Below are 27,629 nucleotides of genomic sequence, written 5' to 3' on the forward strand. Positions count from 1 at the left end.
ACATAAGCACAATGGTAAATTATTGAATGTGATTATCTTTTGCTACTATTATCACTGGTTCAAACTCCAAATCTGTCATGACTATGGGATATAATTTGTTGTAGCTGCAACAGAAATCAAACTAATGACACCTCTATGGCCTAATACAAATATAAAGGTATTTAAGTGGAAAAAAGATCCCAAACAGCAACAAATAAAATACTTCATTAGAATAAACATGAACAAAAACAAGAATTGTTAACGCCTAAAACAAACAAAAAAACACAAAAGTGGCCTTTTCAAAATAATTAACCCAAAGACATATTAAACCACATTTGAAAGAACTTATAAGGAAACAGAAATATTTTGTACTAGGTAGTTTCCCTCAGGAATGGGGGCTTTACAGTATACCTTCTATATGTGATAACTTGGTAATTCTATGGCAACCTGTGGAAAACGGTATAAGTTGCGCAGTTATTGTGTTATATAAATGGCCATATTATGAATAAATGTCAACACAGAACGTTTATACACATTTCACCAAAAGGAGTTCTTAAACAATATTTAAATTGGATTAAATAAACCAGGGAGCTATACTTATATAAGCCGTTCTGTTTAATTGAGACAATAGCCAATGGTCAAGCTAAATGTTGCCCACATGGCACACATATTTAGGTACTTGACACTTTGTCACCATAAAATCAAAAGAATTTTCATACACATTCAAAAAAATATATACCAAGAAATATGCCACTTGAACTATTTCAACTACAATATTTAACCCTTAGATACGTATTTTTATGCATTTGTAGTCGATCCGAAAAATATATTTAATTAAAGACCTTTCTTACTAGATTCAAGTTTTTTCAGGCTTCATCTCAAAACCTTAGATACTGATGAACAGCTAACAGCATAAAACCTGAACAGACTGCAAGTTACTCGCAGGCTGTTCTGGTTTTATGCTGTTTGCATATAGCCATTTTCACTTTGCTTCCCAGTGGAAAAGGGTTAAATACATGAACCTTGTCATGCAAAAATGGGTCTTATGTCATGCATTCACATTGTCTGATCTGGAGGTACTCTGTCAGATATATAATCATGTTCTGGTCTCATTAGCAGACATTGAAACTCCTGACCAGTCTGCATGATCGAGGCTAGACCCATGTTTGCATGACCGAATAATATCTAAATAATGTCATCAATATATTGTGCAAAAAAGATTGTGGACAATAATTTTGATAACATGTTATTCTATTTCTAAAATACAAATAAGTTAACAGATTAATAACAGCAAATGGGTTGAATTGGGTGCTCAACACATCAGTGGTTAAAATAACAAGATAAACTGTTTTTAATAACAATCAATTCATTTAGTTGATATCAAGTGTCAAAAGGCGATTTTTAATGTTCAAATATAAACTTTATCACTGTGTCTAATGCATGATAACAGATTTTAAAATGCTGAATGTATGAAAAAGTCTCAACCGAATATTAGGTCACCCATCAAATTTGATGGGGATAGACAAAAGCTCGCCCATTTATTTTAACCCCCAGACAACAGAACAGCTTAAGTAAAGGTTGGCTTTCGTTCAGATACACAAAATTACACAAAAAAGCAAATGTTACTGTAAACTAAGTTGCCTCTTATCACCAATTACAAAAATTACAAAGTAGTTAAAATGTGTTGGTAAATTGTGAAAGAATTCTAGTTACAGCTCTATAATTGTGCACAAAAATAACTTCAACTATATTGTTCAAGAAAGAAAGTACCGGTAAGAAAGATAAGAAATTAATTGCAACAAGCAAGACTGGAGAATTGTTAGATAGTATGTCAATTGGTGAGTTTCCTACAAAAGATATTTAACTATTACTTAGTGCTAAAACAAGGCTGTGAAACAGAAAAATGATTTCAGGAAATGCTTTACATAAATTAATTTGTATACAAAAATTGTAACGTTGAGCTTCGAAATGAAGAAAAAACAAATTCACCAACAGCTTGCTTGAACTTCATTTCCTTCATCAAAATATTTTTTGTACAATCCAATATTTGATGTTTTGGTTTTCATACAAAACACCTCTTTCACAGCCCTCTGAACTAGGAGAAAACAACATCAATAACAACAGTTGAATGCAAATCTAGCCCATCTCATCCAATACTTCACAACAGATAGGTCAATTTTGTTTTCAACTGTTAATGTAAACACAAGTGCAGTAGAGCAGCCTTACATGCGCAGGATCAAAACGAGGAAAAGTTCCTATCCTAGAAAATAAAACAAACGCAAAAAGCACATGAGTTTTAATTCAAGCAAGCATACAATCAATTTCATGAAACACATTATTACAAATATGAAAAGCAACACATATAACACATATAACAACTAACAAAGGTCAATTTGCTAATAATTAAAAACCTAATAATCTTGGTCAAAATTCTAAAAAATATGCTATTCTTCAACTCAAATCAGGATTGAAGTCATTACAATATTTCAAGACCATAATCTTGATTCAGAATGTGTTAACCGAGTTTTGATACTTGGTCACAAGTCTGGAGTCTTAATAATTATTTAAATATGATCAATGTCTCAACAAACATTCATTCTAGTTTTGATCCTTCATGAAAATCTAACTAGAATAATAAAACCATGTAGTAAAATCCATGAGTGTTTATAAAAAGATTCAATTTTGTAGCATTATAAATTGATCAAATTCATGATTTGATCATGATCTTTTTGAAAAAGGGGGATATCTCCTAGTTACCTTAAAAGAAGGCAAATAGGTAACACTTAAGTCAATTGTTATCATGCAAATCAACAAGGATAAAGAGAGGTTTTCTGGGGTGTTGCCCGAAAATTCACAAACATGAAAGACCAATAAAATTCTGGGGGTAAAAAGGTTCACCAAACACAAATACTATTGAACTCCGGTCATACAACACATCTATATAAAAAAAGGGAATGGTAAAAATTGCAACATTTCAAACACGTCTTTTTGAAACACTGTACACACAAACACAGTATCATCACCTATGCGTCTACCATAATACCACTGAAAACATTTGATCTTCACTAGATCAACATCTTACATAATTAGTGACGACCAATCATCATAATAACATATCTGTATATATATATATTGTAGACATTGTCCTATCATTTTTTGTACTTGACTACAAACCAGAAAAATATTTTGTAAATTAACAAAATAAAATACTCAACTGAGGCTAGAATGTTTGTGGCTTTTTTATATTTGAAGACTGGTAAAACAAGAAACCGTCGGAGACGGGTGATGCTCCCCAAAGTTTTTTTTTGTCACAATATTGCACTATATATTCAGATAAAAGGAAACGTCTAGTAGTTGGGGGACGAGAATTGCAATATATGTACAGTTAATGGAAAATTTCAAAGGGCCATAACTCTGTGAAAAATCATCCGACCAGAACCGGCTGATAATATGCACATCTCCTCTTGGTAGTGAAGTTTCTCATAAAGTTTAATTAAATTCCGGTCATTAATTGCTGAGAAATAGCCCGGACAAAAAAAGCCACAATTTTGTTTCTAATATGGAAAAATGCGTATACACAATCAATATAATTTAATTGAAGACTCAAATATTGGTACATGTATACCCAAGAGTCTTATGTCGCATTCTGCAAATTTTCATCAAAACTTTTAACAATCAGTAATCACAAACTAAGTGAATCGGAAAAATGTTTAGAGTCGTGAAAAAAACATCCCGCCTAATGATTAACAATTACATTCAAAATCATTTAATGCTATATTTATTTGATATTTATTTTATTGATTCTTTCTAGACATAACTGCACTTAACACACTAGACGTTTATTTAAATTTGAAAACAAATAATTTAGCAATCTATATCCTTTATAAATTTGTCTGAATACAAGTCACTATTTAGCTTTATTAGCTATATCAATACCTGTTGTTGTCACATTATATTTTAAATATTGAGAAATAATATTTTCATGTTTTGGTAATAGATAGTTTAATAATATATTTTTACACGTAATCTTGATTCCTTGATATTTCTTAACATGAAAAGTATACAATATCAAATCATAAAATAGTACAAATTTAGTCAATTCTATAAACAAGCAGAAAGCACCTCCAATGGTAAGTGTGTTAAGATCTTTTGGCTTTTTTATATTGGGTTAAATTTATCTGACTAACTATTGACCAATGGAAACACAAATAACATTTAAGCATTGTTTTTCCCTTGTATTAATTGGATATTGGCACTAATAATTGACCAATAAAAACAGGCTCTACTAGCAACCTGTCTATACTCATGAAAAAAGTTTATAATGATATATTTTTCTACTTTGAAATAAATGAAGAGTCAACACACTTGAACAATTTGACATGAATTTAACACAAAATTGACAATACATGTTTTCCCTTTAAAATGCATACAATATATCTTGCAAATAACTCTGCAGTCATACAATTTAATTGCTCCTTCACCATCGTATTTTCAATTAGCAATATTTTTTAAGCACATGCAAAGTGAGTACTATTTAAGATTTAATTGTATTTATATTTGCTCTAATATGACAAAAAACATGGTATTAATGAATGGTAATAAAAACAAATGTCACAATTTGTGACCCATGTTAAGTACTTACTATAATTGCATCCTGTTTTAATTTAACCATTTTGTTAAAAAAAATCTGTCACATTTCATTGATAAAGAAAAGGATAGATTTAATCTTTCATTTTTACCCCTATTTGCATACATTTTTCACCAATTTTGAGAAAAAAAATAACTTTATCAAAAACCAGCCTGTTATTATTGTTATTGCCCACATTCCGTTCCTGACAACAGCTCATGTCACATGTAAGTCTATTAATAATAGCTTATAGTGTAATGTAGCCCATCCAGAGGTTATCCAAAAGTGCATTAAGTAACCCTATGAATAAAAGTCTGCAAAGTTAAAATATAAATGTAATCATTAAGGACAAGCCCGTTATTCAATTACAATTTTCAATTTGGTATTTAAAATTTTTCTATTTTATCATCATTATTCAAATAAAGTAATAGAGAGAAAAAAATATGACTATAAACAAATTAAAACAATAGTGGAATGCTTTTTATTGCATCTTTTAAATAGCTTTGGGTGAGCGACTATACAACATTAATTTGTTGTAAGATTCCTTGAAGAATAGAAAAAATGTTAACTCAATTAAATGAACTAAATAATCATAAAGACTCACAGTATATGTCAAACAAGCTTGTACTTGTATGTAAAGTTCTGTCAACAAAAGCATATTTTTGGTGGTAGTTACAAGTACATAAAAAAATAGTTTAACTAGTAACCACAAGCCCCACTGGATATTTCTTCTCTTTTGTTTTTTGTTTTTTTATATAAAAAATAAGGCATTAATACTTTTCTTAGATATGACAGATATATAATCCTATTTCAAAGAGATCTGGCTTAAAATTCTATTTCTAAGTGCTTAACGATAACAGGGGGTGAAGTAAAAATTGTGCAGTTTTCTCTGAATTAATTTATTTCCATATAGGTTAGTACATTGAGTATTCAATGCCATACAAAAGTATTTAACATAATGTGCAACATTTACCGTAGGCTCTAAATAAGTTTCGTAAATATTTGAATTTGTTTTGTGCAAAGCAAATTGCGTGAAGGACACCTGATGGGTGTATGTCTGTATAGGGGTAAACACAATTTAAAATGACAGGATTCTGAAAATCATAAAAAGTACAAAAAAGGTCTGCTGAACATTGAAAATTACACTGGCTTGGTTAAACAAAGGGAAGTGATTGTGCAGATTTTTGGTTCTGGAGACCAGAAAAAGTCATTAACTAGAGGTGTATTTTCTTCATTGTTTCCTTTTTATCAAATTTAAATCTGTTTTCTCTTGTCTCCAAATAACTATGTACATGACATTTTAAGACAAATGCCATTGAGTTATTTAAACATAGCAATAAATTTTGGGCAAAATTATACAATCACTGCCCCATGGGCAAAATGCAGCAATATCTGAGTACAAAATTGTATATAATCAGAGCACTTTTGCCATCTCTAAATGGTAAATATATTGTATTCAGCTGTATGTTAGATACATGGTAAAATATTTGTTTACAAACTTCTTATAACTCGCTGCTTACTTTGATGTATGTGCAGTGTTAAAGAAATGGCCAAAATGTTCTTTCGAGTTCCTCAAAGTGGTGTTCCTTACTTCACTGCACTGACCTGGGCCAACTCATCTTACAGTTTTCATGGTCTTACGCATACGATTTTCTATAACTGTTGATAATCCCTTTAGGGAATCTAATCCCCAAAACTTGATTAACCTTGATATGAAAATTGAAAAATCCAATAAATCAATCAATGAAAAGAATAAATCATTTTTAAGGGTCAAGTGACATTTACTATGGGCATGTAATGATTGCGCAAGTAAGGGAGACCACTTTTAGAAGTGTGTTCAAATATGCAAGCCATGCAGGGAGGTCATTCTAAATGTATACCAACCAAAAGTGTACATGGGTGAAACTTGATTTGCAGCCAAATGCCTTTTTTCATTTCTCTAAGGTGTAAAACAATAATACAACAATTTTTTTCCAAGATAAATGAATATCATATATACATTCAAATATGCATCATCAAAATAACTGATAAAAGGAAAACAAAATGGGTAATCTAAACAACAACAAAATGTAGTAAAACATAATAATGCCGCTGAAAAAAAATACGCTGGAGAAGTAAAGAAATATAGAGCGTGGAACCTTTGGAAACCAAGCTGTTGAAAGTAAGAGGCTAAGAAAGCATGACTGCAAAGAGGCCTATAGCAAGTTTTATCACTTGTGCGGTGTGCCATCTGCTGTTTTCATACAATTTTTTTTATCATATTCAATTAAAGTAAATCGTAAACATCTAAAATGTTTCCAATAGTTCGTGTATCTGCATTAATTAAATAGAATCATTCCATAGTTTACCATATAATTAATGATACTGTTGGTAAATTTAAAAAACATAAATTTCAACTTCTCAAAAAATGCATGAAAAAGAAGAGAACATTATTTTTATACCAAATTTGTGTAAATTGTGAAATACACTGTGCGATTTACCATATTTATATCCTATACATGTAGATCTGCTATTGGAAAAGAAGCTTTGGGACTCAAACAGGTAGATAAACACTTAAAACATGTAAACTTTAAAGAAATAAATATTTTTATGCAATATTTCAAAACCATTTTCATATATTTATCTCAAGTTAAACAGCTATCAAATAGTTGTCATCCATTTTCTAAATGGATCAACTTGACAATCACTAACTTGAAGAAAATCTAGCAAGTGCATTATAACTTGATCTACGTGTTAATTCCACCCGACATGTTAGATCAACTACTTCTACAGATTCAGGGGTGCAGAGCTAAACATAACTTACCCGGCTATCATAATTATCACTCCTATAATCCCTGGGACGTTGTTGACGATTATACTGTACGTAAATGTAAGATTGTTGATGGTTTACTAATGAAACTTAACTATGCTATTGTTAGAATTGCCTATTGTCACCAGAAGACAGAAGATTTCATACTGCAGCTTATAAACTACCTGGTATATGATTAAGTCTTAATTTACAAAACATGTGAATATCTATGTAAACATACTTAAACAAAATCAATTCATAAATTATTACCATTAACTATGATTCACTGAGAATTGGCCTCAAGTCATAATGGATGTCAACATAAGCTAGAATTTTTTTTTCTAAAGACCATAAAAATGATCCTATTAGCCACCTTGTGCAAAAATGGGTCTTGACCAGCAGCAAGTCGGTGCACTCACGCAGTCGGGTCAGGGGCTAAACTGTCTGCTATAAAGACGCACAAAGGTATCACAATCAAGCAGGGTTGCTCCTTACCTGGCTGCTCAAATGCGCAGGCTAGTCTGGAGCAACTGCCGCCGCATATGGCATAAGACCCATTTACACATGATGCAATCATTTAATGACATTTTATTAAATAACAGAAGTGTTCTTTTCAAATTATACAGACTATTGTTACCAATGTCATGTCATTAGCATAAGACAGACAATTTTATTTTGCATCCCATAAGCAATGAAATATGTTAACAATTTACACATGGATATAATAGATGTTAACATATTATACACCATTTCTTTAGTTTGGCCCATTATTTCTGATGCTGTGGAAAATTAGCTGTAGCCACATTGGTTAGGAATATAGGAAAGCAGATTAATATTAACACATTTATGCCTAGTGGACTCTCCCATCCTTCTAAATTGGATCAATTTATTTCCAAAATTAGGGATGTCTAGTATATTTATTTCTATATTTAGAATATTTCTTACAAAAATTCCTTTAAGCAAACAGCGCAAACCCTGATGAGACGCCGCGTCTCATCTGGGTCTACGCTGTTTGCCATGGGCTTTTTTCTAGACGCTAGGCATAAATGGGTTAAGGACCGGTAAAAATAACCTTACTGTAAAAATTGACCTCCACTCCATTTTAATTTGATTATAAATTTGAAAATTAGTTTCAATCCATTTAAGCTTGGACTTAAAAAGACGCTCTCAGGTCTGTTGCCTGGGTAGAACCAGTACTTAGTGTTAAGAAGTGTGTCACACTGAAGACACCATAATTATCAACACGACCATTGCCGCCAGAGAGATGGGGTATTAAATATGGAAAATAATCAGGAGTTATCTGACAAACATGACAATGCTGTAAGCTACACAAATAATGTTTTATATGATTTGTGTAATTAAATTTTCATCTTATTGTTTAACTGATTATCTTTAATAATAAAACATTATTTTGTTAGAATCGGCTGTAGCGTTAGACTGACTACTGATATAAATATTGGAGCAGTGTTGGACATTACTTACCCGCCCATCAATATAATCACTCCCATACTCTCTGGGCAACTGCTGATGCACATACTGACTTCCATACTGAACATCAACGTAAGATAGTAACAGAATAGTAAGACTATGAGTGATCATCATATAAACAATGAGCTTTTGGTCATACTGGATGTTACCTTAAGATAGAAGATTCTTCATTTTGGACAAGTACATTATGAACCATTATATTATATGGACAAGTACATTATGAACCATTATATTATATGGACAAGTACATTATGAACCATTATATTATATGGACAAGTACATTATGAACCATTATATTATATGGACAAGTACATTATGAACCATTATATTATATGGACAAGTACATTATGAACCATTATATTATATGGACAAGTACATTATGAACCATTATATTATATGGACAAGTACATTATGAACCATTATATTATATGGACAAGTACATTATGAACCATTATATTATATGGACAAGTACATTATGAACCATTATATTATATGGACAAGTACATTATGAACCATTATATTATATGGACAAGTACATTACGAACCATTATATTATATGGACAAGTACATTATGAACCATTATATTATATGGACAAGTACATTATGAACCATTATATTATATGGACAAGTACATTATGAACCATTATATTATATGGACAAGTACATTACGAACCATTATATTATATGGACAAGTACATTACGAACCATTATATTATATGGACAAGTACATTATGAACCATTATATTATAAACAACCTCCCTCTGAAAAAACTGTGCTTAACCCTTTGCCACTTAGATACATATTTTGATGCATTGGTAGTCCCTAAGACAGTTACATTTAATAAGACATTTCTAACAAAATTAAAGTTTTAAAGGCTTCATTTCTATGAGCAGAAAATAGCATAAAACCTGAAGAGACTGTGAGTTACTTGCAGGCTGTTCTGGTTTTATGCTGTTTGCACATAGCCATTTTCACTTTGCTTCTCAGTGGGAGAGGGTTAATGCATGTGCTTAAAGAGGCCGTCCAACAGATTTTGGCATGTATTGAAGCATGTCATTAAATGCTTTATATTGATAAATTTAAACATTTGACCTAAAAATCTCCAGTAAAAAAAAACACAAGAACACAATTTGAAACAAGACTATTGCCAAGCAATATAGTCCCCTACCGGCTCCACCATTGTAAGAACTTCCACCATTTATTTTTGTTGTTGCCATAGCAACCAGAATTTTTGATGTAGGAACAAAATGAAATGACGTGCATAATGTCCATATTGCCATCTATCCATGTTTCATGAAAAAATATTAAAAACTTTTAAGATTATTGCAGGATCCAGAAACCCACCATTTTCAGCAGTATTTCTAGTCTTTTTGTTGCCATAGAACCAGAATTTTTGACGTAGGAACAAAATGAAATGACGTGCATAATGTCCATATTGCCATCTATCCATGTTTCAAGTTTCATGAAAAAATATTAAGAACATTTAAAGTTATGGCAGGATCCAGAAAAGTGTGACAGACTGACAGACAGACAGACAGACAGAGCGCAAACCATAAGTCCCCTCCAGTCAAGTACCCTCCGGTGAAACCGGTAGGGGACAAAAAGAAAAAAAAGTAACCCTTAACCCGGCTCGAACCACTGACCCCTCGAGTCCTGAGGTAAAAGTCTCCCGCATAGACCACTCGACCATCCATGCTCATGCTTAGTGCGGATGTATTTTTTACCTATATAAGCAATACTTGTAGTTTCCCAAAACATAACTACAACAACAGAACTTTCCAAATTATTCAATCATTTCGCGTCGCACAACGCTTTATAATTTTCAGGTTTTCAAATCGTCAAAAGATGCATATAATGGATATTTAAGAGCATGGTAAATGGTCAGTATTACTATTTCCTCAAAAATATCATAACAAAAACGAAAATGTGCAAATCTGAAACAACTTTTTAAAATGTTGTCAATTGACCAATCTGTTAGAAGGCCCCTTAAAAGTATCATCCCAGATTAGCCCGTGAAGTACACAAGGTGGCTCAAATATTTATCTATTGGCAATATCTAAATTTAACATAAGATAGAAGGTTTCCAAATGGCAATAAACCACAGTGTTGAAAAATCCGATCAATTTTATTTAAAAAAAACACATTTTGTTCTCAATTTTTGGTTGAAATATTGTGAAAACCTACTTTTGTCTAAACCACAGCTCAAATTGGTCAAATAATTTTCTTGAATCAGATTCTAAAATTTTCCAAATTCTGTGTAATTTAGGATAGGATAGGGTAACATATTAATAAATTGTAACAGAGCAAAACAAAATGTATAATTTACCCATTTTTATTATAGAATTAAATATTTGTCCAGTAAGAAATGTATACCAGTCTCATTTATTGGCTTTGCAACAATAACATGTACATGCCTATGGTGTTCCCTATTTTAAGTTATCTAGTCATCCAATCAACAAGTCTGAGCAAAGCTTTTGCATGAAGCACAGTTATTTTTATGACATGCAAAGTAAAAAATGTTGGGACATTTAAGAGCTTTAAGACCAAACCTCCTACAACGACTTTCTCAGCTCACTACACATTTTGGAAGCTTGTTTCAAAGCTTAGCTCATACACACATTGTTTAATCTACTGTTTATAACAAGCAAACAACAGACAAGAAAGAAAATAGTGTCAAAACAGATTGAGGAAAAATCTGAGGCACAAAAATTTTTAGTAACCAATTTTAGTTGAGGTAAAACAGCTGATTATCATAAATTGTCATACGGTCTTGAGGATAATCATAAATACCGTCTTGAGGGTAATCATAAATAGACCCGTCTTGAGGATAATCATAAATAGACTAAGAAAAAAAAACAATAAATGATAATCACAAATGTTATAGTATCAAAGGAAACACAAACCAAAACATGTATTCTCACATATACCCACTGCCAAAAGTATGAATATCAAAAACAATCATCTTACAAGAGTTACACATTTACTAGGAATTCAGAAAATCATATGTCACCATTGAAGAGTTAAACAATTTAATGGAAAAATAAGCTAGAACATGAGGTCCAACTTGGCACAAATAAGCCCATTTAAAAATATAAATAAATTTGATCTGTGACTGATGTAATCATTTGATGTATAAATGGTGGTACAGAAATAATGGGAAAAAAGGGCAATGACATGCATATGTGCTAATATTTGGAATTGCTGAGTAAATCAACATGTATTAAAGATTGCTAAACATTTACATGTTTTATATCAAAGTGAATACATGAAAAATATTTTCATTTTCAAAAGTAAGTAAAACTGTTAATGTTTATCAGCCAAGAACGGCTCCAACACAAGGTAGAAAAATGAGACAGGGTGAAGCAACATGCTTTTTATATGTAGCTTTTTAATGAACTAGAATTATATAAATATTAATGCTATTAATAGAACATAAGAGGTAATTATCATGTCTATTTTGAGATTTGTTCGTATACTTACATCAGCTCTACCACCACCTCTGGCTCCCTCTGGATATGGCGCAGTCTGCGGCTGGCGGGCTGCGTTAGGGTTACGTTGTTTACGACGCAATGTCATCGTCTCGCTAAGTTTACGAGCTGGCTTGGCTTTAGGGTTGGAGCTTGGTGTGTGGACAGCACAGAACTTTATGAACAGGCCCATCAGTAGGACTAGACCTATGGCCATCAAGAGAACAGCCCACCATTTCTCCTGAAAAATGTTTATCACCAAATCCTCTATACATCATTTTCATGGCTACACACAGAATCAATTATTTAAAATTAAAATAAAAGAATAATTCTACATCACACCTCAGGTCTCTTGGTTGAAGAAAGACTTTGTTTGATCCAAACTTCATAACACGCCATTCCTCCCAATCCCCCAGGTAAATTCCCCATATATGCCCATCTTAAATTATGGCTCAGTTTCTCCACCCAAAAAAAACAATTAAGGGTGGACAAATAGTGGAACTATACACAACTGCCCTTTAAAAAGCCCACAAATTAACCCAAAATATAACGGCTACACACCACTATCCAGTTGCCAATGTCCTTCAGAGTCTCTGGGTTGAAGATGAGGTTCTTGAGCCGTGCCAGAGGTCCCTCTGCGTCTACACCACGGCAACGATGGAAAACGTCACAGTAGCCTTGGAAGTTATTGCACGGAGAACCTGGTCACAGAAAATAAACAGTTGCAATTATCAAGTTATCTGTCAGAGGAGGTCACTTAAGTAAGGAAGTTCATAAACATTTAATAATAATTTCACAAAATCTGCCAAGGAAGGCAAATCTTCGGAAAATCCCCCAGCGGCAATTCACAAACAAGAAACATGTATATGTTTACCCAACACCGTTTACCAGCGATGAATTTCATTGGTCGGTCCAATGCAAATTGATTATCCAATTATTATGCGTGGTGCAATTCTTGACAAAACATCATATCATTCATTTTACCGCGAGCCGAAAGCGCAATAACAACAAATGCTACATGAAAATATTGTGCGCATACTCTTAACTTTTGCATCCACGGCAATGGTTTTGCATCTAGGATGCACAGCACAGAGGTAAAAAAGAGCATTGCTTATATAGAAAGTTCTGTCAAATGTTCACACATATATACTCTGGAACATGCTGACCAATAAGGGCAGTTGACTTCACCACCCATGTTAGTGTTGTCCTTTAACAAGAAGTACTTGTGACATGTATTATTTCAGTGCTTGGCTTTGTTCAGTCATGCTTATAAACTGCAAAATTACCTGGTGCCAATTGGACCCCTTTGGCTATATCGGCAATATTTCCTTTTTTTCCAATGGTTATATTCTTCAACATGTTGTAGTATTTAAAGTACGGTCCTGTTTCCTTGATATCTGGGTTGTCTGAAGTGATGCATTGTGAAGACACATTTGTTCCTGCCTGTGAAGCTGCAAAAAGAATACAAGAAAGAATTGCAAAAAGATAATAAAGAGATGCTCAAAGGGATAATTACAAGTTGTTTGGTAGTTTAATTTATAAATCTGCTAAACATTTTTTTCAGGGCAAAATTTCTTGTTGCAACTGCTTATGCCAGTAACTTACAACTATCTTGGCCATTGACCACACATAATGACCCCAAAGGTATGTCAGAATTTCAACAGAGTGCATGCAGTGGTCTAAGTGATATAGCTAATTTTTTTATAAATTGTTGTTTGTTTGTTTTTTACATTTTAATTAGGAAGGCAACAATTTACTAAAACATTAATCATTTAACCTTACATAATAACTGGTCAATAACCTGGGAAGAACTCCAATTGTTGTATTATACTAAGAAAACACAGTTATATTGTTTGGTTTGCCTATGTTTAAAAAAAGCAAATAAATTTATGAACATTACATTCTGGATATAAGCCGCCACATCATGTTCATGATACACAACCATAATTAATAAATATAAAAGTGGTCTAATATATTCATTTATACAGAGTTTATTTGAATGTGTATTTAATTCCACTCTGTTAAAGCATGTGGAGAACAGATTTAATAAAATTGAGCCCTATTTAATTGTAGCTGGATTTTTTTCAGCATTCTGTTCAACAAAATTCTAAATTCTGTTTAAGATAACAATTTTTAAATGCTCATTAGAGAATACAAAACCAAATATAACAATTCATGGTTATTTTACCAGCATTCAGACAATCTGTGTAGTACATGTTATTAAATAAAAATACAAGTATAATTTTCTTTAAATTTTAAAAGAATGTTGGTTAACAAAACAAACATTAAACACCTTTAAAACAAGACTATTGCCAATCAATTTATGTCCCCTATTCACCATTGTCAGAGTTTATTTATTTATTTTTTTATATTTGTTTCCATAGCAACCAGAATTTTTGACGTAGGAACAAAATGAAATGTCGTGCATAATGTCCATATTGCCATCTATCCATGTTTCAAGTTTCATGAAAAAATATGAAGAACTTTAAAACGTAACGCAGGATCCAGAAAACTACCATTTTCAGCAGTATTTCTAGTCTATTTGTTGCCATAGCAACCACAATTTTTTATGTAGGAAAAAAATAAAATAATGCACATAATGTCCATATTGCCATCTATCCATGTATGAAGTTTCATGAAAAAATATGAAGAACTTTTGAAGTTATTGCAGGATCAAGAAAATTGTGACAGACAGACTCACAGACGCACAGAGCGAAAACCATAAGTCCCCTCCGGTGAAACCATTTGGGGGCAACAAGCAATTCATTGAATTGATATCCCCCGCCAATATGCTTCTGGACACTCATACCAAGCTTCAATGAAATCCGCCAAAGTACTTCAAAGATATGGCTCCAGACACACAAAAGAGCATTTTTTTAAGATACAAAGGGCCATAACTCTGTTATTAACAAATAGTGAACAATGCCATTTGGTGTGCATCATCCTATTATCCATATAAATACTCATACCAAGTTTCAATGAAATCCGCCAAAGCACTTCCAAGATATGGCTCCGGACGGACAGACGGACAACGCCAAAACAATATCCCTCCGCCTATGGCGAGTTACTCGCAGACTGTTCTGGTTTTATGCTGTTTGCACACAGCCATGTTCACTTTCCTTCTTATTGGGGAAAGGGTTAAAGTGAGGTCAATGCACATTGTGCAAGTGCATTTTTTTTTAAAGAAAATTGAGTTCCTGCTCAGGTAAAATATTCACACCTCTGATTGAACTTACGTTGTTTACAGCCTAGTCTACACAGCCGTTCCTGCTCTTCCTTGGTCTTTGTTTGTCCGGTGGTAAAACACTCCTCCCATTCAAAGTGCGCGCACAGGGACCCTGCACACTCCTGAAGCAACATTACAATGTGTTACCCATCTTTAAACTTCCTTGATGAAATATAACTCAAACATTTCCCTGACACTAAGACGGTAAGCATGAATAAATTTAAGTATTGAAATACGGGCCAACCTAAATACCTTCGGACAACCATTGTGACTGACCGATGGACAGGTGCAAAGTAATGTCTTAACATACCCCAGCTTCTTCGAAAGGTGGCATAATTATATGACAAACTTTGAATTTAAAATAACCATTGACCCCAGTCATGTGCTATCAACTAGGCTTCTCCTTTAGATCTGTACATAATCAGCCCAAGAAATTACTCCCTTCCAACTAGCTTTCTTATCTGTAATACTGAATCTTTCTACCATGGTCCTTGCAGCTATGCTAGACTGCTAGTGCAGTATTTACAGGGCAGAAAGTATTGGCCATTTCCCACTCAGAAGCAAATTGAAAATGGCTTTGTGCAAACAGCGTGAACCCAGAACAGCCTGCGAGTAACTCGCAGTACAGTATGTTCAGGTTTTATGCTGTTTGCAGGTCATCAGAATCCAAGGATTGGAAATCAAGCCTTTAAAATTTGAATCTAGTAAAAAAAGGTCATTAATTAAATGTAACTTTCTAAGAGACTGCAAATACGTCAAAATACATATCTAAGTGGTAAAGGGTTAAACCTCACTGGCCCTTACCAGCTGAACTGATATACCCACTTGATAATGTCAAGTCTGTATGCGCTGCCATATACTCAAGCTCAACGTTCTTACTAAAACATCTCTAGCAAATCAAACAATATCTCTTTCACACTAGGTTTGTATAGCAAAGTAAATCATACCCCATTTATGCAGGTGAATCCATAGTCATTGCAGAAACTCCCATTAGGTTCCTTGGTTGACGGAGGACAGGCAGCGCCCAATCCAGTAAAAACGGTTAAGGATAAAACTTTGGCACATTTCTTGTCTTTAAAAGGTGTATTACTGAGTGGTTGTACTCATAAGAAAAGATAATGATTAGTGTAAGAAAGACATCTCACAATGAGCAAAAAGATAGATTTAATTTCCATGAAATAAATAATCATTTACAATCAAATGCCGTCTTGTTTTTTTACAATCTCACATTACAGCATCAGTTTTCTGTGTGGATAAGCAAAAACACTATGAATTGAAATCTTACTAAACAATAGTGATTTTTTTATCCACTGACTATTTATTATTTTGTTATGCTTTGCAATAGATAACATTTAAAACCAAACAACATTACAAATTTCATACCAGAGCGTTTTTAGCCATATGTTTTACTTGCATTCAACAACTAGGCTGACCTTTGGAGTGTAAACAAAGAGGCAAATTTTTAACAGCATTACACTGGCTTCCCTTAGAACTAATGCATTCTATCATTAATAATGGACAGACAGTTGTAATGTTAACAAATCTTTATTGGAAGGGGGATTAAGCAATCTTTAAGTTAAGTGTTATTAGTAAATTGTCATACATTTTCCCAACCCTACAAAAAAATGACAAATGTTCACAAAATTTATCATTATTTAATATGTTCAAATAAATGGGTTAAAAAATGTCTAGTTCATTGATTTAGGAATTGCAATGCAAAATTTCAATCAAATGAAGTCATTTATGTTCTTTAAAGGCGACACAAAAAATGTTGACAACTTTTTAGTGGCAAAATTTAAAGGCGATAACATTTTGGGTGGGGAGCTAACGGAACCCTGTGTAAACTCTTATTATTAGTATGCAAAATGCATCCAAATGTAAAAAATATTTAACAATAAGTTTTTGTTCTATTTCCAATTACTATTCCCACAAAAGTTAGTTTTTTGTTTTAATGTTTGTACACACAGAATAGCAGTTTTATTAATTTTAAAGGATATTTGCATTTTGCTTCGCTTGCACAGTCTTGTTTTGACCGACATACACCATTCTCACCAGCATACGTGCACGTACTTTTGTTACAGCATGGGCCTTCCGATGGGCTGCAATTATAATACAATTTATCTTAATTATTTGGCACAAAGATTGATTTTTCAGAGGGCTCCTAACAAATACAATGTCAATTCTAAGATTTAATGTGATACATGTATGAGAACTATTTACAGATACTCTTCATCACATAGTTAATAATGTCATAAGTCTGGAAAAGTTGACTTGAAATTCATTGGGCATGTCATAAGCGCCAGACCAGTCTTATGCCTTTCGCGTGTCTGGTCTAGCACTGTTCTGTCTGCTAATCCTTGAGTGATTTTATAGCGGACTGTATAGCTAATGTGCAAGCTGGTTTGGAGCTATGCCAGCGCTACGTTCAAAACATCATATCACCAAATTAACATAATGTCATAGGTGTGTCAAACATTATGTAACCAACAAAATTCTAATTTTTGTATATTCTCAAACCTTAGTAGAATATATATATAATTTGTGAAGCATTAAAATTATTGCACAGCATATGATAAAATAGAGTATAATAAAATAATACATTTAACAAGACTATTGCCAAGCAATATGTGTCCCCAACCGGCTCCAACATCAGGGCTATAGATAACAAGACTATTGCCAAGCAATAAAAGTCCCTTACCGGCTCCACCATTGTCAGAAATTTCACCATTTTCAGAATTTATTTTGTTTGTTTCCATAGCAACCACAATTTTTGACATAGGAACAAAATGAAATGACGTGCATAATGTCCATATTGCCATCTATCCATGTTCCAAGTTTCATGAAAAAATATTAAGAACTTTAAAAGTTATCGCAAGATCCAGAAAAAAACACCATTTTCAGCACTATTTCTAGTCTATTTGTTGCCATAGCAACCAGAATTTTTGACGTAGGAACAAAATGAAATGACGTGCATAATGTCCATATTGCCATCTATCCATGTTCCAAGTTTCATGAAAAAATATTCAAAACTTTTTAAGTTATTGCAGGATCCAGAAAAGTGTGACGGACGGAGACAAAACCATAGTCCCCTCCGGTGAAACCGGTAGAGGACTAACAAGCGTATTTGCCTTATTACACAATAAAAATAACCAAAAACGTAATTAAATTAAAAATAAAGCGTACAAAAAGACAAATACAAATTTAAATACATAATTCCCGTAAAAAAAACTTGCATCACCAAACGCAATTCTTACAAACACCGGGCGTATTTTTTAGACTGGTTATTAACCGTACCGAAATGTACTGGATAGTTTATATGCCTTCCTATGAAGAAAAGAAGGCAGTCTTTCCAGCATTTATCAATCTTTAGGGTATTATTTTAATAATTCTTAGACCCATCCGATTTCTACTTTCATTTTCAAGGTATTCAACTCAAAATGACCCGAAAACGAGGTGCATCACTTTGAACAGCCATAACTTCATCAAAGTTACAGCAATTTTCACGAACTCGGTCTTATTCAACGCAAAAATGAATGAACTTTGATCAGAAATTCTTATTGTTTGTGTTATGTACAGGTACCTTTTTGAATTCCATTTGTATAAATAATATAGTAACCTTAGTAGATTTTTATAATATTATTATATATGTCATTCTCTAAATTACCCAAATTGTGTTAAATAACTGGGGGTGAAAATCCCCAATAAAGCTCAATAGTATGGGGTAAAAAGTTTTGCTTAAACTCTATTGAATTTACAAAAACCCTATTGTTGTCAAAAACAGGGGGTGAATTACCCAATATACCCCAAACGTTATCTATAGCCCTGCACCATTGTCAGAAATTCCACCATTGTCAGAATTTTTATTTTATATTTGTTGCCATAGCAACCAGAATTTTTGACGTAGAAACAAAATGAAATGATGTGCATAATGTCTATATTGCCATCTATCCATGTTTCAAGTTTCATGAAAAAATATGAAGAACTTTTAAAGTTATCGCAGGATCCAGAAAAGTGTGACTGACAGACAGACAGAGCGCAAACCTTAAGTCCCCTCGGGTGAAACCGGTAGGGGACAACAAGACTATTGCCAAGCAATATATGTCCCCTACCGGCTCTACCATTGTCAGAAATTTCATCATTGTCCGAATTTTTTTATATATATTTGTTGCCATAGCAACCAGAATTTTTAACATAGGAACAAAATGAAATGACGTGCATAATGTCCATATTGCCATCTATCCTTTTTTCAAGTTTCATGAAAAAATATAAAGAACTTTATAAGTTATCGCAGGATCCAGAAAACCACCATTTTCAGCAATATTTCTAGTCTATTTGTTGCCATAGCAACCAGAATTTTTGCTGGAAAGAAACAAAAATATCCTATATCTAACCTGCATAGTGCTGCTCCTTTAAGTGTGCACCATTTGTCTTTTGTTACTGATTGGTCATTCATTGCATAGCAGCATATGTCATTACAGTCACCATAGAAACCACAATCACACTTCTCGTTTTCCTCCACAATGTTATTGCCACAAAAGGCTCCCTCCTCTGGGAATAAACAAAAACAGCATTAAACTTGCAAACAATCTTCTTATTTGACAACAAGCTATTGTTTAAGGACTAAAACTTCAAAGATTCTATACTCATCTAGTACCGGCAAAAAGACTGATGTTAAAAACTGTCAGTTACTAAGGTTACAATCTATCAGTGACTGAGGTTACATTCTATCAGTGACTGACGTTACAATCTATAAGTTACTGAGGTTACAATCTATCAGTGTCTGAGGTTACAATCTATCAGCGACTCACGTTACAAACTGTTTGTGACTGAGCTAAAATTTATCAGTCAAAAAAACAGCCCAAGTAACAAAATTCATTTCTTGCATACACATTTATACAAAATAAAATATTTGAAGAAAACAGCAAGAATTGATTGTAAGGCTTCTCACCTTTTTCAAAGCAGTTAGTTTTACTGGCACTCGTAAGAACAGCACGCATAACTCGTGTGATGTTATCCCTACTACACGTGGAGAACTGGCTGTTATGAAGCTTGTCTCCCATAGTGGCACTTGCAAACATGATGTAGTTTCCCTGATTGGCATCGGCTGCGGATGTTCCAAATGGAGCACAACCATCCCCAGAGTCGTGCTGAAATAGAGTTCTGATAATTGAATAACAATTAGGGATGGCATTGAATACCAATATCGGTATTCGAATGTTCGCAAATTCATTCAATCGAATATTCGAATATTCGCATAAAACGGCTGGATTGATTTTACCTTTTTATGTATTAATTTCCATTGGTTTGTAAGTTATATCCGTTTGCTAAATACGAGGCTGTTTATTAACGTTGCTATCGAATAATTGTATCGCTGTCGACTAATACTATGACCGATACTGTAATCGGGCACAAATAGAATGAAAAACATCGTGTCATAGAATTTTATTTTTTAATGATTCTACAGATTTGTAGCAGACCGCGCATATGTAAAAACAAGAGCACTGCCTTGCGGGTGCAGACCGCTCATCTATTTTCTTTTTAAAGGTGAAGGGACTCTCAATTTCAATCACAAAGGAGGGAGGGGTGGAGTGAAGAGTGGTGTATAGTGTGGGGGTGTGGACATTTATTACATTCTTGGCTGCGATGGTTTGACGGTATTTCAAAAATAAAATAATACAAATAAATATTTGTGTTTTTTTAACCGTTTCAAAAAAATTAATCGGGGGGGGGGGGGGGGGGGGGGTATAGTGTGAGGGTGTGGTGGTCATTTGTTAGATGATCCTTAAAAAAAAATACAAAAAATAGGGGGGGGGAGAGGATTCGGGGGGGAGGGGGCACGGGGGATGGTTTATTGTGGTATGTCAGGTAAGAGTAGTTTTGTCAAAGTATCAATCAAATCTAATCATAAATAAAGAAGTTATGGCAATTTTAGCAAAATTTAATAATTTGACCTTAACAGTCAAGGTCATTCAAAGGTCAAGGTAAAATTCAACTTGCCAGGTACAGTAACCTCATGATAGCATGAAAGTATTTGAAGTTTAAAAGCAATAGCCTTGATACTTTAGAAAAAAAGTGGATTGAAACACACAATTTAACCATATATTCAAAGTTACTAAGTCAAAAAAGGGCCATAATACCATAAAAATGACAACTAGAGTTATGCAACTTGTCCTTTTACTGTACCCTTATGATAGTTTGCGAGTGTTCCAAGTATGAAAGCAATATCTATGATACTTTAGGGGTAAAGTGGACCAAAACACAAAACTTAACCAAATTATCAAGTATAAAGGGCCCAAAATTCCGTCCAAATGCCAGTCAGAGTTACATCACTTTGCCTGCACAGTCCCCTTATGATAGTTAATAAGTGTTGCAAGTATGAAAGCAATAGCTTTGATACTGTAGGAATAAAGTGGACCTAAACACAAAACTTAACCAAATTTTCAATTTTCTAAGTATAAAAAGGGCACATAATTCTGTCAAAATGCCAGTCAGAGTTACATAACTTTGCCTGCACAGTCCCCTTATGATAGTTAGTAAGTGTTGCAAGTATGAAAGCAATAGCTTTGATACTTAAGGAATAAAATGGAACTAAACACAAAACTTAACCAAAATTTTCAATTTTCTAAGTATAAAAAGGGCACATAATTCTGTCAAAATGCACGCCAGAGTTATCTTACTTTGCCTGCCCAGTCCCCTCATGATAGTAAGTAAGTGAACCAAGTTTGAATGCTATAGCATTGATACTTTCTGAGAAAAGTGAACCTAAACGCAAAACTTAACCGGACACCGACGCCGACGCCAAGGTGATGACAATAGCTCATAATTTTTTTTCAAAAAATAGATGAGCTAATAAGTTTACACACATTACACGTTGCGGTCTTCTTATCCACAGACCGTGTAAAGTATTCCATACTGCAGAAGGGGCTGGTGGCATTTTCAGATTTGAATTATGATTCCTTGATGATTGTTTAATTTATATCATCTGTTACTTTTGAGTAATTTACATATTTAAATGTCTGTTCAAACTGTGATCACAAAAACTAAATTATTATTCGCAAGTTAATTGAAGCCCTTTATTGGTACCTTATTGACAGACAACAGTTCGGGCCCTTTCTTATAGTTAGTATATTGCATTGCGCGATTTGAGTAATTCACACATTTTAATGGCTGAACATACTGTGATCACAAAAATTAATTATGATTCGCTAGTCTATTGAAACCGTGAATTGGCACCCCATTGGCAAACAACAGTTGGGGCCTTTCTTAGAGGGTGTATATTGCATTGCGCAATCAACACTGATACGGGCCGCGTTATCAGTTTGACACGAAGAACGTCACGTCAAACATGTTACTCCCAAGTGATTTCGGTTGCTTTTTAGTAAGCGGTTCGCAGTTCATTAAATATTGTTGAAATTAATTTGGAAAAAAAATGCGAATATCATTTTCATTATTCGAATAATTTTGCCATCCTTAATAACAATGTAAAGCCTGTCAGAGCAGTGTTAAATATCACCTAACAATGCATCTAAAAGAACAGAAAGAGAAGTTCTGATGTGAAGTAATTAAACAATTAGAGCATTTGTCACCGTTCCGATTAATTACTATTAAATAATTCCCTTAATTAAGGTATTTTTTTCTCAAGCAGGCCTGAAGGAAAAACAAAAACACATGTGAACTAGTGAAAAAAGCTGCTGATAGTTTAAGCCTTGTGTGTGGGCAGGTTACTGACAGGTAGCCCTGCCGAATGTAAGTTAAATAAATGGTTTATCCCCCCTATTTTCTGACTAATTGCAGTGCCTGTCAAGCGTCCAAGCATATTTTAATAGAACACAATTAATGGTATTAATCAATATTGGCGACTCCTTAGCAAAAACTGGGAACAAACGTTTACAGCACTGATGCTCTCAGTATTCCCTGATATAAAGAAACAGTTTTCAAATGCACTAACCGGAGAACCAAAATTATGGCCGACTTCATGGGCAAATGTCAGTTGGGACACCTTGGAGGCCACTTCCTTTCCATAGTTGATGGTGGTGACTATTCCGGTATTCAAACTCTTGCGTACGCTTTGACCACCTTCACTAAATACTTTGTTTTTTTCGCAAAGACCACCCGAAGCACCTGAAAAGACAGTTGTTTATATACTGAACCAAATATATTGTGCACATTAGCAAATTTTATCATGTGCTGAACTAGATGCTAAATGTTTCACAGAGATGGATAATTCACGGTTTGATATTTTTCAACATGTTTTGATACAGACAAATATCAAAGTGTCATAATGCACAAGGATTTTTGTTGTTAAGGATCAATAGTAACAGGTTAAATATTACATGCTATAGTACATTTTTATTAGGCCTGCTCTAAGCATTTTCCCATTGTTAACTGTGCAGGGTCAGTAAGATGGTGTGTAACTAATCTTTCCCCATAAAAAGCAAAGTGAAAATGGCTTTTGCAACCAGCATTAAACCAAAACAGTCTGTGAGTAACTCGCTGTCTGTTCAGGATTTATGGTGTTTGCTGCTCATCAGTGTCTAAGGGTTGGAAATTAAGCCTTTAAAACTTGAATATAGTAAGAAAAGTCTTTAATTAAATTCAATTTTCTAAGTGACTACAAATGCATCAAAATACATATCAAAGTGGTAAAGGGCTAAGTCTCTCATCACCCACCTCCAGGCGAGCCAACCCATGCCAGGCCTAAAGTTCCACCTGAGAAGTCGCGATATGTGAACACGTAGGCCAGGCAGAACTGGTCATGATTTAGCAGAGAATTCATATTCAGGAAGTTGCTGACATCAATGTTCTCATTGCAGAATCGAGAAAACGTGGCATCGTTACAGTCTGCATTGGTCATGATCTGAAAAAGCAAATGTAAAATTTAACCCTTTCCTACTCAGAAGCAAATAGAAAACAGCTATGTGCAAACAGCATAAAACCAGAAAAGCCTGCGAGTAACTTGCAGTCTGTCCAAGTTTTATGCTGTTTGCTGCCCATCAGTATCTAAGGGTTATAAATGATGCCTTCAAAACTTTACTCTAGTAAGCAAGGTCTTACAAATGCGTCAAAATACGTTTCTAAGGGATGAAGGGTTAATCTGTTGGACTGGACAGTTTTGCTGGCTTATTACTGTGAAATCATTTATTTTCGCCAGCAAGAAATTTCGTCATTTTTATAAAAATGATGTTTTCGTCAGCACTTAAATTCGCCAATTCCTGACTTTGAAAAAAAAGCTTCAGTCAATATCCGATTTGTTTGTTCGAAATATATCGCGGTTGCGAAAAATCGTAGTGGGAAAAGAGGGAGGACACTTGAGATTCACTTGCAGGTGGTGGGGCCTGTTTGTCACATGTCAATATACTAGTCTTTTGTTATCAGGTGATCAGTAATTTGCCCCCATTAGTGTATCATTATTATGATTAGCGGATTAGTGGGACCGAATAACCGTTAACCAGTGTTTGAAACCCGGGTTTAAAACAGTGAAGCCAGTTGCCAATTGGTCCTATTCATTTATTATCATGGCCAAACTAATAACAATCTTACCTTTATCGGCGAAAATTAGAGAAGGTGCGAAGATTATTGGTTAAAATAAGTGTTAGCAAACTGTTTGGTCAGTTTTCAATAAAGTTTCAAGAGTTTAGCATCGTAAATATTTGATCACTTTAAGTACAATAATTTTCAGAAGTGTAAAATTAACAGTGCATTATGGGACAGCGGTTTCATAGGGCAAAGTTCAGATTTAATTGTAACAACCAATGGACGAGTGAGTTTAAATTAGATTGAATGCAATAGGATACAAAGAAATGTTTTATTGCGTCATACTCAGTCATTCGAAACACGTGCTTTCCGGGGATTTGCTGGAAATCACACAAAAATAAGTTAATTTTTGAAAACAATTTCCCTTCTTTTGGATGGAACTAATCGTCATGATTGCTTATTTCTCTTTACCTGTTACATTTTCAATTGCTACAAGTAACAATTATTTGAAACATGTATCGTAAAACTTGCAAAAGATGTCGATGATTAAAAAGATCGATAGCCCATAAAACAAAGCACAAGCTTTTTTTACACCTGTATTGTAGTTAAACGCAAACAACCAAACACAAATCAAAATGTTCTGTATTTATTTGTAATCAATGCGGAGAATGTATACGGTAAGTATAAACATCACCATCTTTTAATTTTGTTTATTGTCTTTGATCCGGATCTAATTTGGTGCGTGGAGGCTGTATAATCTTCTGCAACAACACTGAAAAACACACTACACACAATGGGTAATAAAGTTGTTAACAATTAGCGCTAATCTTTACAATTCTACCTAAACGAAGTCAACGCAGTCAATACAGCTGTACTGCTTTCGCGTTTTAGAGCAATGTAACGTGTCAGTAAAGTACACTGTGTAATCTACACCCTTTTGTGTCAAACCCGGATTTATCTTGATTACATAACAGACAGAGTATGTATGCGTGGATTACGTTGGATTTTAGTGCCTAATGCCTTTGGTAATTCAGTCTTAATTTGTTAAAATATGGGACATAATTGTTCGTTATTATCTTGAATTCGTCAATCTGTCGACTGACGAAATATACAAAAATTAATGCCTGATGATATATAATGGTTTCACAGTAATTACATTGTGATGGGTTTTGGTAAGAAAAATAGAGGATAAATGTTTTAATAATCTACTCACTGCTTTCATTAATTACACAATAAAAACTATACATGATATATTTCCTATAGCTAGTAATACCTTGGTTCGCTGAGCAGCAAAAGACACATCCGTATAGAACATGTCTCCACTATAGGTCTGAAATTTGGTGACGCTATAAATATCCTTGATAGCCTTGACATGGCTGAAGAAAAATGCCAAAATTTCATCTTTGGCTACCTCCTCATTCTGTAACAAAAAGCAGAAATTACATTTACCATGATATAATTGGTTTATTATGCTTAAGGAAAGAATCAATGTAAGATTTGGAATCAGGCATAAATGATAGTCAATTTTATGCATTTAAGCTGTGCTCTGGAAAAAAAAACATGCTTTAAGTGTTATCCCAAATAAGCCTGTGCAGTCGGCACAAAATATGGTGTAAACGAGAGATTTTTCTAAATCATGTATGCCGCCAACCTAAATCTGAGTTGTTCGTTAAGAGATTTTTTACTATTTAATGCCAGTGTGACCTAACCCTCTTCACACTCAGCTCTTTCCTGTTCTTTCTATAATCCATGTCAATTAGGATGCTGGAAGGTTAAAGCCTTTGCTAGATACTGTAAAACCATTAAATTTCGTGTGGTACGAATTTTCGTGGATTTCGTTGGTCAGCTGAACCACGAATTCAAGTACCAACGATTATTTATACATTTTTAACCCGAAATCGGTCATTTCTATAAGCCATTTCCGATTTTTGATTGAGATACGCTAGATATAGAGAATAATAGGTTAGTGTTGATTATAGATCAGGTTTATCATGCGAGGCTTAGAATACAAAAAGCACGAGCCTTGGCGAGTGCTTTTTCGTTTTCGTGCCGAGCATGATAAACCTGATCTATAATCAACACTGACCTATTATTCTATTTATCACACTTTTTATTCAGTAAACTTTTTGTATTTAAACAAAATAAGTTTTCATGAGTGTTTGTCGTACTTTGATAATGACTGTAGTGTAACCAAGGTCAGTGTATTACTCCGCGTTCCAAAAATAACCGCTGATCAAATAATCTTTTTTTTAAATCAGAATATCGTTCTGTAACAAAGTGTCGAGCGTAATTAATTACAATTTTAATCATATTGAATTGCAAATCTTAAAGTTTTATGATATTAATATGACATTAAGTAGTTATATACAAGGAACTACATTTGTTTACAAGGTAGCCTAACACCACACACAATTCACTTTCGATATCAAACTATCAGGTCGATCACGAGGTGCACAGTATTTGCTTCTTTGTTATAATATGTGGTTATTTCGTGACGAAATAACAAAGATTACTTGGATTTAATCTAATTATATACATTTTGAATGTTGAAAGTGGCACCAAAGAATTGTGAGGCAAAGT

General features: G+C 33.7%; 1 protein-coding gene across 16 annotated transcripts in view; it reads right to left on the minus strand.

Annotated features, from left to right (window-relative positions):
* The window catches only part of LOC127868181 (disintegrin and metalloproteinase domain-containing protein 10-like), a 62,644-nt gene that overhangs the window by 12,030 nt on the left and 22,985 nt on the right, over window positions 1-27,629 (minus strand). For 3 of the 16 annotated variants that reach the window (XM_052409829.1, XM_052409823.1, XM_052409834.1), the window contains exons 7-17: window positions 26,323-26,469; window positions 24,246-24,432; window positions 23,524-23,696; window positions 20,524-20,722; window positions 19,967-20,123; window positions 17,573-17,674; window positions 16,523-16,607; window positions 15,586-15,697; window positions 13,636-13,800; window positions 12,911-13,050; window positions 12,363-12,590 (exon numbers count right to left, since the gene is read on the minus strand). In XM_052409829.1, the coding sequence (XP_052265789.1) occupies window positions 12,363-12,590; window positions 12,911-13,050; window positions 13,636-13,800; window positions 15,586-15,697; window positions 16,523-16,607; window positions 17,573-17,674; window positions 19,967-20,123; window positions 20,524-20,722; window positions 23,524-23,696; window positions 24,246-24,432; window positions 26,323-26,469 (1,695 nt within the window). Of the gene's footprint in view, window positions 1-2,205; window positions 2,240-6,490; window positions 6,546-7,409; window positions 7,464-8,876; window positions 8,943-11,672; window positions 11,725-12,362; window positions 12,591-12,910; window positions 13,051-13,635; window positions 13,801-15,585; window positions 15,698-16,522; window positions 16,608-17,572; window positions 17,675-19,966; window positions 20,124-20,523; window positions 20,723-23,523; window positions 23,697-24,245; window positions 24,433-26,322; window positions 26,470-27,629 lie in introns of all 16 variants that reach the window. The other 13 variants (XM_052409820.1, XM_052409819.1, XM_052409821.1 and 10 more) reach the window with 11 other exon arrangements.

This window comes from Dreissena polymorpha, chromosome 2 (assembly GCF_020536995.1).
Source record: "Dreissena polymorpha isolate Duluth1 chromosome 2, UMN_Dpol_1.0, whole genome shotgun sequence".
Taxonomy (NCBI): domain Eukaryota; kingdom Metazoa; phylum Mollusca; class Bivalvia; order Myida; family Dreissenidae; genus Dreissena; species Dreissena polymorpha.